Genomic DNA, 15,780 nt, shown 5'->3' with positions numbered 1-15,780 from the left:
GGGGTGCTTTTGTCCAACAGTTGTGGGCATGGGTGGAAATCCCAGGTCACCTGACACCTGGAGCAGAGCTTGATGGTGGTCACAAGGCTTCCAAATGCAGTGGGAGAGTCAACCAATGTTGCCTTCTTGCCTCCATCAGAAACAGGTTTTGTGGAGGCACGCTTCCTAACCGAAGATTGCACCTCTTCTTAATCTTTTTAGCCATCTACACAGCTTGGATAGGAGCGCCCCTTGCCGTGCCCTTACGCGTGCCAGGTAGAGAAATGACCCCTTTCTGTTCGGTTGTGCTAGCAGGTGGCATGAATGGTGCTAATATTATTGTTACTTTTATCAATGTTATTATTATCTTAATAAGAAAAAGGACTGGAAAAAATAGGCCAGAAGGGAGTCTAGGCCAGAAGAGTTTTCCCTTGGTGACCCCCCCATGTTGAAAAGTCTGTCTGTTTGCAATGTGTTTCCTGTCCTGTCCAGAAATGCACCTTGCTGGATGAAGACAGCTCTAGATCTTTTCTAAATAAATTGAATAAAACCGCTTATCCCACTGGAAGACATATTTGAAAAATAAATGTTAAGGGGAACAATGCCCATTGTTAAGCAACGTAGCTAAAGTAACCGTGTGATATCCTCCATTGTGACACGTCTCCTTGCTGAGTGACTTGGCTGAGAACTTTGGGAAGAGCAACTATTTGAGTTTAGTGAGAGAGGTGTTGATTTCTGACTTGTGTTTTGGGACGAAATGAAGATTTCATCATCTCACTTGTAAGTAGGATCTCTTATTCTTTCCACAGTCTGTTTCTTTTGCTATCCCTTAAGATTTAGACACATAGGGAACCAGGTCATGGTTAGAGTAATTTTTAAAGATTGTCCTCAGGGCCCCCTTAGATGCTTTCAGGGAAATGGCTTGCAGTGCAGACATAGAGAGTATCGAGGAAATAACTAGAATCCATTTCATGACCTTCTTCCTTTTCTTCCCTAGATGTTCCGGTCTGCGCAGGCTGGGTGATCTGTTGGTCTCCTGCTGCCGCTCCATCAAAACCATCCCCTGGACTGTTTGAAGGAGGAAAGCGTGGTGGTAGATGGAAGAAATATTAAAGTGAGAACGATTTATGTGACACCGAGAGACCAGGGGATGGATGCCACCAGTGATTCCACCAGTGGTGAGTGTTGATCTTCATAAATGAAAATATTACGAATCGTTTTTCTTCTTTTCTCTTCCAGGCAGTAACAGCAGTGAGGCCATGCCCATTGTTAAGCAAGGTAGCTAAAGTAACCGTGTCATGTCCTCCATTGTGACACGTCCCTTGCTGAGTGACTTGGCCGAGAACTACGGGCAGAGCATCTATTAGAGTTGAGTGACAGAGGGAAAGTGTGAGAAGTGAATTGTGGTTTGGGGGAAAATGAAACCATCATCTCGTCTGTAAGTAGGATCTCTTATTCTTTCCCGTTTCTTTAGCTATTCCTTAAGATTTAGACACATAGGGAACCAGGTCATGGTTAGATTAATTTTTAAAGATTGTCCGCAGGGCCCCCTTAGATGCTTTGAAGGAAATGGCTTGAAGTGCAAGGATAGAGAGTATCAAGGAAATGACTAGAATCCATTTCGTGAACTTCTTCCTTTTCTTCCCTAGATGTTCTGGTCTGCACAGGATTCGAGAGCTGCTGGCCTCCTGTTGCCGTTCCATCAAAATCCATCCCCTGGACTGTTTGAAGGAGGAATGTGTAATGGAGATGGAAAAAAGATTAAAGTGCAAACAATTTATGTGAGACCAAGAGACCAGGGGATGGATGCCACCAGTGCTTCTACCAGTGGTGAGTGTTGATCTTCATAAATGAAAATATTAAGAATCCTTTTTCTTCTTTTCTCTTCCAGGCAGTGACAGCAGTGAGGCCAGAAGCTCCAGCACAACTCTCCCCCTGCCTTTGCCAAGTTCCCCTTCCCCAGAAATCCAGTTTAAAAAATAAATTAATAAAGATTTCTATTGTTATTCTAATAAAGTATTTGATCCTTGGGGGTGCTTTTGTCCAACAGTTGTGGGCATGGGTGGAAATCCCAGGTCACCTGACACCTGGAGCAGAGCTTGATGGTGGTCACAAGGCTTCCAAATGCAGTGGGAGAGTCAACCAATGTTGCCTTCTTGCCTCCATCAGAAACAGGTTTTGTGGAGGCACGCTTCCTAACCGAAGATTGCACCTCTTCTTAATCTTTTTAGCCATCTACACAGCTTGGATAGGAGCGCCCCTTGCCGTGCCCTTACGCGTGCCAGGTAGAGAAATGACCCCTTTCTGTTCGGTTGTGCTAGCAGGTGGCATGAATGGTGCTAATATTATTGTTACTTTTATCAATGTTATTATTATCTTAATAAGAAAAAGGACTGGAAAAAATAGGCCAGAAGGGAGTCTAGGCCAGAAGAGTTTTCCCTTGGTGACCCCCCCATGTTGAAAAGTCTGTCTGTTTGCAATGTGTTTCCTGTCCTGTCCAGAAATGCACCTTGCTGGATGAAGACAGCTCTAGATCTTTTCTAAATAAATTGAATAAAACCGCTTATCCCACTGGAAGACATATTTGAAAAATAAATGTTAAGGGGAACAATGCCCATTGTTAAGCAACGTAGCTAAAGTAACCGTGTGATATCCTCCATTGTGACACGTCCCCTTGCTGAGTGACTTGGCTGAGAACTTTGGGAAGAGCAACTATTTGAGTTTAGTGAGAGAGGTGTTGATTTCTGACTTGTGTTTTGGGACGAAATGAAGATTTCATCATCTCACTTGTAAGTAGGATCTCTTATTCTTTCCACAGTCTGTTTCTTTTGCTATCCCTTAAGATTAGACACATAGGGAACCAGGTCATGGTTAGAGTAATTTTTAAAGATTGTCCTCAGGGCCCCCTTAGATGCTTTCAGGGAAATGGCTTGCAGTGCAGACATAGAGAGTATCGAGGAAATAACTAGAATCCATTTCATGACCTTCTTCCTTTTCTTCCCTAGATGTTCCGGTCTGCGCAGGCTGGGTGATCTGTTGGCCTCCTGTTGCCGCTCCATCAAAATCCATCCCCTGGACTGTTTGAAGGAGGAAAGCGTGGTGGTAGATGGAAGAAATATTAAAGTGATAACGATTTATGTGAGACCGAGAGACCAGGGGATGGAGGCCACCAGTGATTCCACCAGTGGTGAGTGTTGATCTTCATAAATGAAAATATTACGAATCTTTTTTCTTCTTTTCTCTTCCAGGCAGTAACAGCAGTGAGGCCATGCCCATTGTTAAGCAAGGTACCTAAAGTAACCGTGTCATGTCCTCCATTGTGACACGTCCCTTGCTGAGTGACTTGGCCGAGCACTTCGGGCAGAGCATCTAAAGTGCGAACAATTTATGTGAGACCAAGAGACCAGGGGATGCATGCCACCAGTGCTTCTACCAGTGGTGAGTGTTGATCTTCATAAATGAAAATATTAAGAATCCTTTTTCTTCTTTTCTCTTCCAAGTAGTGACAGCAGTGAGGCCAGAAGCTCCAGTACGGCTGTCCCCCCGCCTTTGCCCAGTTCCCCTTCCCCAGAAATCCAGTTAGAAAAATAAATTCATAGATAGTTCTATTGTTATTCCTTGGGGGTGCTTTTGTCCAACAGTTGTGGGCTTGGGTGGAAATCCCAGGTCACCTGACGCCTGGAGCAGAGCTTGATGGTTTCCCATTTCTTTAGCTATTCCTAAATTTAGTGAGAGAATTTAGTGAGAGAGTGAATTTAGTGAGAGTGTGTTTTTGGACATAATGAAGGTTCCTTCATCTCGTCTGTAGGTAGGATCTCTTATTCTTTCCACAGTCTGTTTCTTTGGCTATCCCTTGAGGTTTAGACACATAGGGAACCAGGTCATGGTTAGATTAATTTTTAAAGATTGTCCTCAGGGCCACCTTAGATGCTTTGAGGGAAATGGCTTGCAGTGCAGGGATAGAGATTATCGAGGAAATAACTAGAATCTGTTTCATGACCTTCTTCCTTTTCTTCCCTAGATGTTCTGGTCTTCACAGGATTCGAGAGCTGCTGGCCTCCTGTTGCCGTTCCATCAAAATCCATCCCCTGGACTGTTTGAAGGAGGAATGCGTGATAGAAATGGAAGAAAGATTAAAGTGCGAACAATTTATGTGAGACCGAGAGACCAGGGGATGGATGCCACCAGTGCTTCTACCAGTGGTGAGTGTAGAATCCATTTCGTGACCTTCTTCCTTTTCTTCCCTAGATGCACCGGTGTGCGCAGGTTGAGAGAGCTGCTGGCCTCCTGTTGCCGCTCCATTAAAATCCTTCCCCTGGACTGTATGAGAGAAGAAAGTCTAATCGTCGAAGGAAGGAGAATTAAAGTGAGAACCATCTATGTGAGACCGAGAGACCAGGGCATGGATGCCACCAGTGATTCCACCAGTGGTGAGTGTTGCTCTGTCTCCTGCTGTCATACTACTAAGATCCATCCCCTGTACTGTTTGAAGGAGGAAACCGTAGTGGTAGAAGGAAGGAGGATTAAAGTGAGAACCATCTATGTGAGACCGAGAGACCAGGGGTTGGATGCCACCAGTGCTTCTACCAGTGGTGAGTGTTGAACTGTCTCCTGCTGTCGTGCCATTAAGATCCATCCCCTGGTCTGTTTGGAGGAGGAAACCGTAGTGGTAGAAGGAAGGAGGATTAAAGTGAGAACCATCTATGTGAGACCGAGAGACCAGGGGTTGGATGCCACCAGTGCTTCTACCAGTGGTGAGTGTTGAACTGTCTCCTGCTGTCGTGCCATTAAGATCCATCCCCTGGTCTGCTTGGAGGAGGAGACAGTGATCCTGCCGGAGAAGGGAACCAAATTCAGCACAGAAATAGAGAGTATCAAGGAAGTAACTAGAACCAATTTCCTGACTATTTCCTCTCTTCTTCCCTAGATTCCGTAGTCTGTGCAGGCTGGGTGATCTGCTGGCCTCCTGTTGCCGTTCCATCAAAATCCATCCCCTGGACTGTTTGAAGGAGGAAAGCGTGGTGGTAGATGGAAGAAGGATTAAAGTGAGAACCATTTATGTAAGACCAAGAAACCAGGGGATGGATGCCACCAGTGATTCCACCAGTGGTGAGTGTTGATCTTCATAAATGAAAATATTAAGAATCCCTTTTCTTCTTTTCTTTTCCAGCCAGTGACAGCAGTGAGGCCAGAAGCTCCAGCACAGCTCTCCCCCTGCCTTTGCCCAGTTCCCCTTCCCCAGAAATCCAGTTAGAAAATAAATTAATAAATATTTCTATTGTTATTCTAATAAAGTCTTTGATCATGATTTTATCCTTGGGGGTGCTTTTGTCCAACAATTCAAGACTGTCCAACAATTCAACGTTCAAGAAGACTTCAGGGACATCCCTTTTGAAGAAGAGAAAGAACAATTTCTCTTTAATTCTGTCCTTTTCCATTATGGTGTAGTGCCCACTGCAGTCTCTCAGGTTTGCAGGTGTGCCCATGGGTTCAAAGTGTTGGCAACCCAAGTTAGACCGCTGGACTAGGACTTGGGGACGTGGGTTCAAATCCCACCTCACCCATGGAACTTAATGGGTGGCCTTGGGAACTCGCTGCCTCTTGACCTACCTCACAGAGCTGTTGTGGGGATGGGATGAGGAAGGCAGGCAGGGAGAATAGTGTTAGCCACCTGGAGATCCTTGCAGGAAAGATGGGCTATCAACATAATAATAAATGGAAAAATTAAAAACCTTTTCTTTTCTCTTCCAGGAAGCCACAACAGTGAGGTCAGCAGCTCCAGCACAGATCTCCCTCCCCCACCAAGACCCAGTTCCCCCTTCCCCACAAACCCAAATAGAAAAATAAATAAATAACTATTATTATTCTAATAAAGTTCCCTTACGAACATGCTAGTCTGTGGTCATCCTTTTGTCCTATGGGGTGCTTTTTCCTACATTTGTGAGCATGGGTGGAAATCCCGAGTCTCGCTGCAGGAGCCGACAGCTTGGCTCCTTCCCTTGTTGTTGCTCCTAGATGGAACTGCGCATGTGCGAAGACAAGACAGAGACTTCCAAACTGGATCAATAAATGTGTCACCCGTTGTCTGAAAACCACTGTCCTAATCACATGCCAGATTTTCTTTTGTGAATGAAATAAAATTCTTTCAAATAGTTTTTTAATGTTGGCATTTGTCTTTCTCGAGAAGCAATGGAGTGTGCCTCCGGGGGTGAGGTCAAAAGTCAAGCAATAGTGTTAGCAGTCCCAAAGTGACCTCTCCAGGGAGAAAATCTGGGCAGTGTGTCCTGGGCTTCCTAGATGACAAGACTCCCTCTCTTGGCCTTGCAGATGTGGCTCCAAGGAAAGCAGAGTTAGGCACCAGTTGGGCTGCAGGAGTTGTCACAAGGGGTTGTAAATGGCGCCATCCAACCGCCTGAGGGACTCCACTCCAGATTTGTGTAGGGTTTACTCCTTAGCCTTTTTGGCTCCCGAAGATATCCCACAAGGCAAATTAGGATCAGTTTTCATTCTCCTCGATGGGCTACCTTTCTAGGTTAATGAGCCCCATCTGCCCTAATTCCCCTTCACAGCACATGCAGAAACCACCTTCTTGACAACTGGGCCCACGCTTGGTCTTGTCCGCTCAATCTGCTGGAGCCTGTCTTTGCACACAGGGGAAGTTCCGAACTCACTGAGCATTTGAGACTCCTTGGCTACCCTCACCTGGTTTAGGTGGCCAGTCGAAGCTGTTGCCAGGATGCAGCCTCTGTTGCATGCTGACCGTTTCTAGGAGCAAGAGAACAGACTTTTTATAAAAGAATGGAAATGGTTTATTGAATAATTGCAGACAAATTGTAAACAGATAAGAACCCTGGCGGGATTATTGTAATAATAACCCGCTCCCTGTTCACCCCAAAAATAATATAAATATTAACGATTAGAATATTAATAAAGGTTAGTAAATGAAAGAAGTTAATATTATTAGAAATATGAATTTGGAGAACTGCTAAATAGGTGATATAATGAAATTCAGTTAGAGGGGATTCAAGGAAGTCAGGAAGTTACAATTTATTTTTATGTGTTTTTCTTTGTTTTTTGTGTGTGGTAATGCTTTTCTTTTTTCTTGTTTTTCTTTTTTTTATGTGATAAGTGTGAAAACCAATAAAAAAATTTTTTTTGATAAAATGTAGTTGTTTTGCTGCTGCTTTTTTCTGTTCTCAGGCATCCAAGTTAGCCTCCTGCTCCTGCTCCTCTAGTATACGACAGCAACTTCCCCCACTAGGAATCTCTGCTTGGGCTTTCATTGGCCATAAGCAATATCGCATTGAGCCAGGTGGTGTCACTCCCTGGAGAGATATGCCCCATCTCGCCCATCTTTGGGGTTTGACTTTGGCTTTGGTGTTACGTTCAAAGGGTATAGCCTCTGTGCATGTACAGAGTTCATGATTCAGCAATTGAAAGGAAGAAAGCCATGATTGGCTTTCCTCAGCAGGGACACAAGGTAGAGGAAGGTGTACGTTTAAGAAATCAAATTCCCCAAGGGCTGAAATTCTAATTGGTCAGCCAATTAAAAAACCCATAATTTCCCAGTAGAGTGCTTGGTATTTGGTGGGCAGGGCTTGTGTGCTTTGATCTGGACGGGTCATGATCCCTTGGATGTCTTGAGGCCGTTGTGCAGCAGCCGTAAGTATTGGGGCTCTGGGAGTGAGACATTGTCCTCAGAAGGCAAAGAGTAACAGAGGTTCCCTTTTCTCTCCCTTGGAGACCCTGAACAAGGAGCTGGCCAGCTTTTGGTTTTCTGTTCAGAGTCTAGTGCAACCAGATGCGTTCTCTGGCCAGCCAAGAGTGGGGAGAGAGGTAGGAAAAAGGGGCTAGCGCTTGTGCTAAAATGAGCTTTCGTACACGGTCATCCTGCCCCACACTCAGATTCCAAAATATCTGCATGCTCACCTATCCAAGAGGTGGTTGGTGTTGGGCTGGGGGGGTCCCAGAAGGCAGAATAAGTTGAGAAGCAAAGCCCAAGATGTTTGAGGCATCCTCTTCACATCCACCCAAACCCAATCTAAACAGCTTTGCTCCAGAACCAGCCCCTCCCTTCAGTTCTGTTCAGTTAAGAATGTCAGTTAAGAGGGACCAACTGTATTTTCTTGATTCTTGCCTGAATGGGCATGCACACTGGTATCTGTTTACCTGTAAGCACACACCTTTAGTTGATCTATTTTTTATATAATAATATTAATAATAACAATAATAATACCTTTATTGTCAAGGTACAACCTGTGTACAATGAAATTAACTGCCCCTCCCCCCCCCAAACAATCTCATTGCACTCTGTGTGCTTGTCCCACAATACACTATACAGTGGTGCCCCGCAAGACAAATGCATCGCAAGACGGAAAACTCGGTAGACGAAAGAGTTTTCCGTTTTGGAGGTGCTTCGTAAAACGAATTTCCTATGGGATGCTTCGCAAGACGAAAATGTCTTGCGAGTTCCTGCTGGTTTTTTTCCTCCCCCCCCCTTTTTCTAAGCCGCTAAGCCGCTTATCAGCTGATCCGATCAGCAGATAAGCTGCTAAAAGCCGCTAATAGCGCTAATAGCGCTAATCCGCTAATCCTTCAATGGGCTTGCTTCGCAAGACAAAAAAAACCGCTAGACGAAGAGAATCACAGAACGGATTCTTTTCGTCTTGCGAGGCACCACTGTATTATTTTCCGTTCAACAGCCTAACAGCCCACGGATAGAAACTGTTTCTTAGCCTGTTGGTACGACTGATTATATTTCTATATCTCCTGCCCGAGGGTAGAAGATTAAAGAGGTGTTGGCCGGGGTGTGAATCGCCCCTGAGAATTTTCCCACTCTCCTTTTTTAAAAAATAAAAATCAAATCCCTGACAGCGGTTGAATTAGGTGAGCCGTGGGGAGTCCCTTCCACTGACACATAATATTTTCATAAGATTTATCTACAGTACCATTCTCATGATGGTATCTGTTCCAACATTTAAACATTTATTTCAGTTTTCATCATATATTCTGATATTATAGCTCTCCCCTTACCTTCCTGGAACTGCCTCAGACATGTAGTTTAACCATGTAAGTAAGATATATCCTAAATCATTTTAAACTTAACATCTTCCCACTTCACAGGTCTTTCTATTCTTTCTCCTTTTACAAAAAAGTTACAGATCTGCACTGCGTATTGTGTAAACTACTCCGCCCTCCTGACAGTGAGTCTAAAATTATATCCATGCGAAATTTATCTTCGAGGGGTTGCAAGCATTTTGTGGCCTATTTTACACGTTCTTCAGGCAGGAACAAAACAAATGACATGAGGGCTAGAGACATCCTGGGGATTTTGTTGAAGATAGTGACATTCATTATTTAAATGAAGGAAAGATTAATATTTACGAGGGACAGATATATTCCGAAATTTAATTACTCGTTCCGTGGCCACACCTGATTTCATCAAGGCTTCCCCATTCTATCTGATGGTGCTTCAACAAATTACCACTTGTGACGCATGGGAATTCAAATCTGCATAACAGGCAACATTTTAATGTGTATTGGTGATTTTAAATGGTGATTTTAAAGTTGCTTTCTTTTCCCATGATGGTCGTTAGTCTCCCTGGGCTCTTAGGAGAAGAAGGGCAGGATACGAGAAAAACAACTTCAATTAATTCATTAAAACAAATCTCATCCAAAGCACTAGCTGCACTGACATTTCTGAGTCAAATCCTACAGTAATTATAGTGATATACATAACATCCAACACACCAAAACCTCTCCTGCAATCATCCCTCGACTGGTTTTTCCTAAGAGCAACCCCTCGGGCTCCAGTGCTTTCATACTGCTTGGCATTTCGTAGTAGGAAAGGAATTATAGGGCAGTAAGTCACATTTTCCTAACTTTCTAGCTACGGAGATAGCAGGGAATGCGGCCAGGGCTGAGGTGGAAGGAAAACTAGGTACAGTAGGTAAAAGTAAAAGGTAAAGGTAAAGGACCACTGGTTATGTCCAGTCAAAGGTGACTATGAGGTTGCGGCGCTCATCTCGCTTTCAGGCCGAAGGAGCCGGCGTTTGTCCACAGACAGCTTTCCGGGTCATGTGACCAGCAGCACTAAACTGCTTCTGGCGCAACAGGACACTGTGACGGAATCCAGAGTGCACGGAAATGCCGTTTACCTTCCCGCCGCAACAGTACCTATTTATCTACTTGCACTGGCGTGCTTTCAAACTGCTGGGTTTACAGGAACTGAGACAGAGCAACGGAGAACCCAGTCACGGGGATTCGAACCGCCGACCTTCTGATCAGCAAGCCCAAGAGGCCTGGTGGTTTAGACCACAGCACCACCCACGTCCCATGCATCCCTATACTATCCAGACACCATGGAGACATTGGGTGTCCTGCCCAGTGGTTCCAGTTCCAGCACATGGAGGCCCAAGCTGGTGCCTGGCCATGAATCTCCTCTCCCCATTTTTAATCTGATTTCCACAGCGGTTGTGGCTCGAGTCCTTTTGGTCACTTTTGGTTGCCTTGTTCCTTCACTGTTTGAGCACACATGATTTTCAGTGTGCAGTCAGGCTTCCCTTGCATCTCTTCAAAGGGAGATTCTCCTATTCTTATACCCAAGGTGAGGGTTCCATAGGAACCCAGGGGACGAACAGACTGGGATTGTGCTCAGCTATTGGGCTGAATGATAGGGACACGGGTGGCGCTGTGGGTTAAACCACAGAGCCTAGGACTTGCCGATCAGAAGGTCGGCGGTTCGAATCCCCGCGACAGGGTGAGCTCCCGTTGCTTGGTCCCTGCTCCTGCCAACCTAGCAGTTCGAAAGCATGTCAGACTGCAAGTAGATAAATAGGTACCACTCCAGCGGGAAGGTAAACGGCGTTTCTGTGCGCTGCTCTGGTTCGCCAGAAGCGACTTAGTCATGCTGGCCACATGACCCGGAAGCTGTCTGCGGACAAACGCCGGCTCTCTCGGCCTATAGAACGAGATGAGCACGCAACCCCAGAGTCAGTCACAACTGGACCTAATGGTCAGGGGTCCCTTTACCTTTACCTATTGGGCTGAATGACCAACTACCTCAGATGGTGCCATTTTGACAGGCGAGAGACTACTTTGAACCTCTCCGAAACATCTCATCCTGCCACAGAGCACAGACAAGATACTAAAGGAGGCCTCATATAACAATGGCTGTTGCATCCTTCTTTCCCACCCCCAGCCTTCATGGCAGGTACAGTGTGTATTTCTGGTCCTGTCTCTTTTTACATCGCAGATTCCTGCAATCTTGCCCATTCTCCACTTTCATGAGGTTGGTTTTCCTATCGCTTGACATACCAGCTTCTCCAGGAAAGATCCCAAGTTAAGATGCTCATATGCAAAGCGAAAGGACAACAGCCACCATAGAAGGAATACATTGATTTTAGTCCGAGAACTCTACTGGATAAGAAGAAGTTAGGCCTCAAACACCTCTGAAAGGTGCAAAAACACAGCACTGGAATATTTACGCTTCTGCAAAAGACATTTGCTTTTCAGGAAAACGAGAAAAGGCTCTCTCAATGGCAAAACCTTGTTCTTAGTGGATCTGAAAACAGCCAGAAATCTTCCTCAACATTTAAAATGAGTTGGTGTGAGAAGCCATTTCTTGGGAGCTGCTGGAAATATCTCTTGCCAATTTCCCCCAAACACTCGACAGGTGGCACCAGAGCTTGGCTTTTATGGGAGGCCAATATAGCTGATTCGGCCTTGAAAAGGGTGAAGCGAACACAGCTTACAATTTTCCTATCGGAGGGGAACTTTGGAAAGGAGCTTGGAGGCAGAACTCTTAGGTCCCCGTCAGAGCCCCCACATTTTCCTGGTTTCAGGGAGGAAACACAAGGACTGGGGTGCCGGTGTGTGTGTGTGTGTGTGTGTGTGTGTGTGTGTGTGTCAACAGTTGCCTAGAGTTGCCAAAAAAGGTGCCACATGTTGAACCACCTTGGACTAGGAAGTGTTTTACAGCATACACTCATGGATTGACATCTGATGAATTGTGTTGCACTCAATAAAAGCTTCTGCCATAATCACCTGGTATTCTTTAAGGTGCCATCAAACTCTTCGCCCTGTCTCCACTGCTGATTAGGGGATGCTGAGGTGAATTAATTATTACTTGGGTGGGTGTGTTATTGGGTTGTTGTTTTTATTCTGATCTTTTCTGTGAACCGCCCTGAGACCTCCGGGTATAGGGAGGAATAAACTCAATAATTAACAAAATAATAATAATAATAATAATAATAATAATTACTTAGGTTAGGGCAGCTGCAAATGTTCCACACATTTCCACAGTGGGACAGTAAGGAAAACAATGCAAATCTCCTTCAGGAGAAGACGACTGTCTATGCCTGTTGATCACTCATCATTAGTCTGCAAAGCAGGTAGGGCATTATTAAGACTTGTATAAGCGATGACAAACCTAGACAGCATCTTAAAAAGCAGAGACAAAGGTCCTTATAGTTAAAGCCATGGTTTTCCCAGTAGTGATGTATGGAAGTGAGAGCTGGACCATAAAGAAGGCTGATCGCCAAAGAATTGATGCCTTTGAATTATGGTGCTGGAGGAGACTCTTGAGAGTCCCGTGGACTGCAAGAAGGTCAAACCTATCCATTCTGAAGGAAATCAGCCCTGAGTGCTCACTGGAAGGACAGATCCTGAAGCTGAGGCTCCAAGACTTTGGCCACCTCATGAGAAGACTCCCTGGAAAAGACCCTGATGCTGGGAAAGATGGGGGGCACAAGGAGAAGGGGACGACAGAGGACGAGATGGTGGGACAGTGTTCTTGAAGCTACCAGCATGGGTTTGACCAAACTGCGGGAGGCAGTGGAAGACAGAAGTGCCTGGCGTGCTCTGGTCCATGGGGTCACGAAGAGTCGGACACGACTAAACGACTAAACAACAATAAATATTATTCCTGCCCCTCCTTATTAGTGATGCAGTATACCTCTATATTCCTTCTAGAAGCCTCATTGTTGGGTACAGCATCTTGCTAATGTGGCATAATAATCCTTCAAGCCCCATAATAAAGTGTTGGGATCCTTGTGTGATATGCATCGCTATCCCAAAAGGCAAGAACAGCAGCTTTGAAGTGCACTGGAGCAGTTGCCTACATCGATTAATGAATCAGGGCAGAACTGGGAGTGCAGAAAAAGAAATCCTGCTGGCAGAGATTATAGTGGGAATGGACAACTGCTGTGTCGTGATCTTTGCACGCAGAAGGACCCGAGAGCAAGGTCACACACCCAGCACAACCACCCACATTTGCAATAAAATAATAAATGGATTTATTTCGTTTTTCAGCTTCAAACTTTACAGTCACATATCCAACTGAAATGGGGTTTAAAATTCACAGCATGTTATACGTTGAAAGAAAATTATATGAAAATGATGTGCTGTTAGCTGTGCTTTTCTTCTGGGGCGTACGCAGACCCCTAAACATTTTGTGAATCTAAGTCTGGCCTCCTTGAGGGGCAGTATTTCAACATGAGTAGGAAAATAGAGTACCCCTAAACATTATTTTTAGGGGGGGAAAGCACTGACCGTTGGTATTTAACTTTTGCTAGTTAGCAAAAATGTATAAATGTATACAAAAATGTATAAAACAGGGTCAAATGTACGTTGGAAATGTAAGGAAAAAGAAGGCACCTTTTATCCTATGTGGTGGAAATGATAGGTAGTAAAAGAATTTTGGGAAATGATATATAATGAGTTGAAAAAAATGTTTAACATAACCTTTGCTTTAAAAAAAGAAGCCTTCCTTTTAGGAATTCTAGGTGCCGATATCCCAAGGGAGCAGAAAAGACTATTTATGTATGCAACCACGGCTGTACGGGTGTTATTGGACCAGAGATGGGGAAAAGCTTCACTTGTTTTTTCCTCTCAGACATTTTATACTGTATAGTTTGTGGCCGACCACTCTACCTGCCAAAAAAGAGGACTTCACTTTGCAATTGACACGAAGCATACTGTATGTAGATTTGTGCAAATCTTCTGCAAGGGCTGACTTCCTTCCCCCTCTTTCTGCGGTTCCTTCAGTTTATTTTTTAATAACTGCTGCATATCCAAATTAATTTACTTTACTCATTTAATTATCTACTCCGCAGGCTATTGCAACAATCCTGCCAATGTTTTTATCCGTTTGCAATTTATTCAAGGATCCATTTCCATTCTTCTATAAAAAGTTCATCTTGATTTCTTATTCTTACGGTAACTTTCGCCATCTCTGCATATTCTAGAAGTATTTTTTATTATCCATTCTCCCTTTGCTTCTTTCCATTTTCGGGCAAGTAGCATTCTTGCCGCTGCAGTCGCATACATGAACAAATTTCTATATAATTTAGGCTCGAATTCCCAGTCCAGTTTCAAGCCGGCGCCCCCCCCCCTCGGTACCGCCCGGCTTCTCCCTTTGCGCCGGAGCCGCCGACTCGACGGCTTTTCCTGCTACACGGAAGCCGCCTTGGGGGTCCTATCGCTTTTCCGACCCCCGGGACGGAGAGAGGGTGGTCCGGGCGGAAAGGAAGCGCGCCCGACGGGTCTCCTCGGCCAGGACGGCGCGCCGCCGCTCGACTGCTGCGCCGATCGCGGACGGGGCGGGCGCAGCTTCGCCCGGCCGCGCGGCTCCTCCTTCCCGGGCGGCGCATGCCGGGAAGCGGCGGCGGCGTGCGCTCTCCCGACCGGAGCTTCCTCGGGGCGGTGCCGTCCCGGGGCCCGCCTCCCTGGGTTGAGGCCGAGGGGCCGCCGCCGCCGCCGGACCGAGGGAGCGCCAGGACAGCGCGATCGCCCGTCCGCTTGCGCCTTCCCGCCGCCCTCCTCCCCGCGATGCCCGTCGGGGCCTCCCCGTCGGCCAAGACCCGCTACAGCCTGGTGGACGACCGGCACGACCTGCGCGTCCCGCTGCACAACGACGACGCCTTCCAGCACGGCATCGCCTTCGAGGCCAAGGTAGGCGCCCAGCGAGAGGTCGAGAGGGCTCCTGAGCGCGTACAGAACGCCTCTCCCTTCCGAGGCGCGCGCTCGGGAGCGCTTCTCCCAGCGGTGCTTGGTGGGGAGGGCAATTGGCCTCATCTGTTCCTTGGGATGAGGTTGTGCGCTCTGCACGTGCTCCAGAGCACCCTTGCTCCGCATCTGGATGCCAGCCTCGACGGGGGAGAAGGGAGTGGATGGGCGAGCCCGGGTTCGAGTCGAAGGAAAGAGCGCTTTGGACGGGGGGGGGGCGGTCCTGTTGTCTCGCAAGGCTCGCCCGTGCCAAGGTGAGGAGGTGCTTCCGAGTCTGCTTGTGCCCCGCGCAAAGGGCACGAGGTTTGCCCAGGGAGTGGGCATCGAGCGAGCTGCCTTTCCTGGGCGCCCCTTTCCTGGTGCCCTTTTGTTGGGATCTCCAATAATAACCTCAAATATACCAATTTATAATACAGTTATTAACAGCGATAGCCTGCTGGGATCTCCGAGTCCCAGAGCGGCACCTGGCTCCGCTCGGGAGCAGGTGCCCTTTGTCTCTTGTTTGCCAAGCAGGCAGGTGTGCCCTCTTCTTCCCCTCCCTGCCTGGAGAGAAACAGGGCAGCACTTACCCACCTGTCCTCTCCGCTCTCGGCTTGCTCTAAATCGGGAGGGGAGGCCCTGGGCAAAGGCAGCTGGGCATCTCAGGATGCTGATGCCAGCTTTGTGCTGGGGTCCCTGCCATGGCACCCGCAGGCGCTGCCCCCTTCATCTTGGGGGTGGCTTTTGCTTCTCCCCTCCCCTTTTAAAAGGACATAGAGTTGAAGGACGAAGTTGAAATTCGTTTTGCTTTCCAGT

At 46.5% G+C, this 15,780-nt stretch overlaps 1 protein-coding gene and 1 long non-coding RNA gene across 3 annotated transcripts in view; both read left to right on the top strand.

Moving 5' to 3' along the window:
- Positions 1-4,826: 4,826 nt before the first annotated feature.
- On the top strand, positions 4,827-6,133 carry LOC309533946. The gene is made up of 2 exons (XR_014220560.1): positions 4,827-5,088; positions 5,731-6,133. It is a non-coding gene; the product is annotated as an uncharacterized lncRNA (long non-coding RNA).
- An 8,596-nt stretch (positions 6,134-14,729) lies between these two features.
- The window catches only part of LOC309533839 (carboxyl-terminal PDZ ligand of neuronal nitric oxide synthase protein-like), a 72,463-nt gene continuing 71,412 nt past the window's right edge, over positions 14,730-15,780 (top strand). The window contains exon 1 of one of the 2 annotated variants that reach the window (XM_082225476.1): positions 14,730-14,931. In XM_082225476.1, the coding sequence (XP_082081602.1) occupies positions 14,809-14,931 (123 nt within the window). In that variant the 5' untranslated portion in view covers positions 14,730-14,808. The remainder of the gene's footprint in view (positions 14,932-15,780) is intronic. The other variant, XM_082225474.1, reaches the window with a different exon arrangement.

Source organism: Podarcis vaucheri (assembly GCF_965113315.1).
Source record: "Podarcis vaucheri genome assembly, chromosome: 6".
NCBI lineage: Eukaryota > Metazoa > Chordata > Lepidosauria > Squamata > Lacertidae > Podarcis > Podarcis vaucheri.
This window is presented reverse-complemented; position numbering and strand designations above follow the sequence as displayed.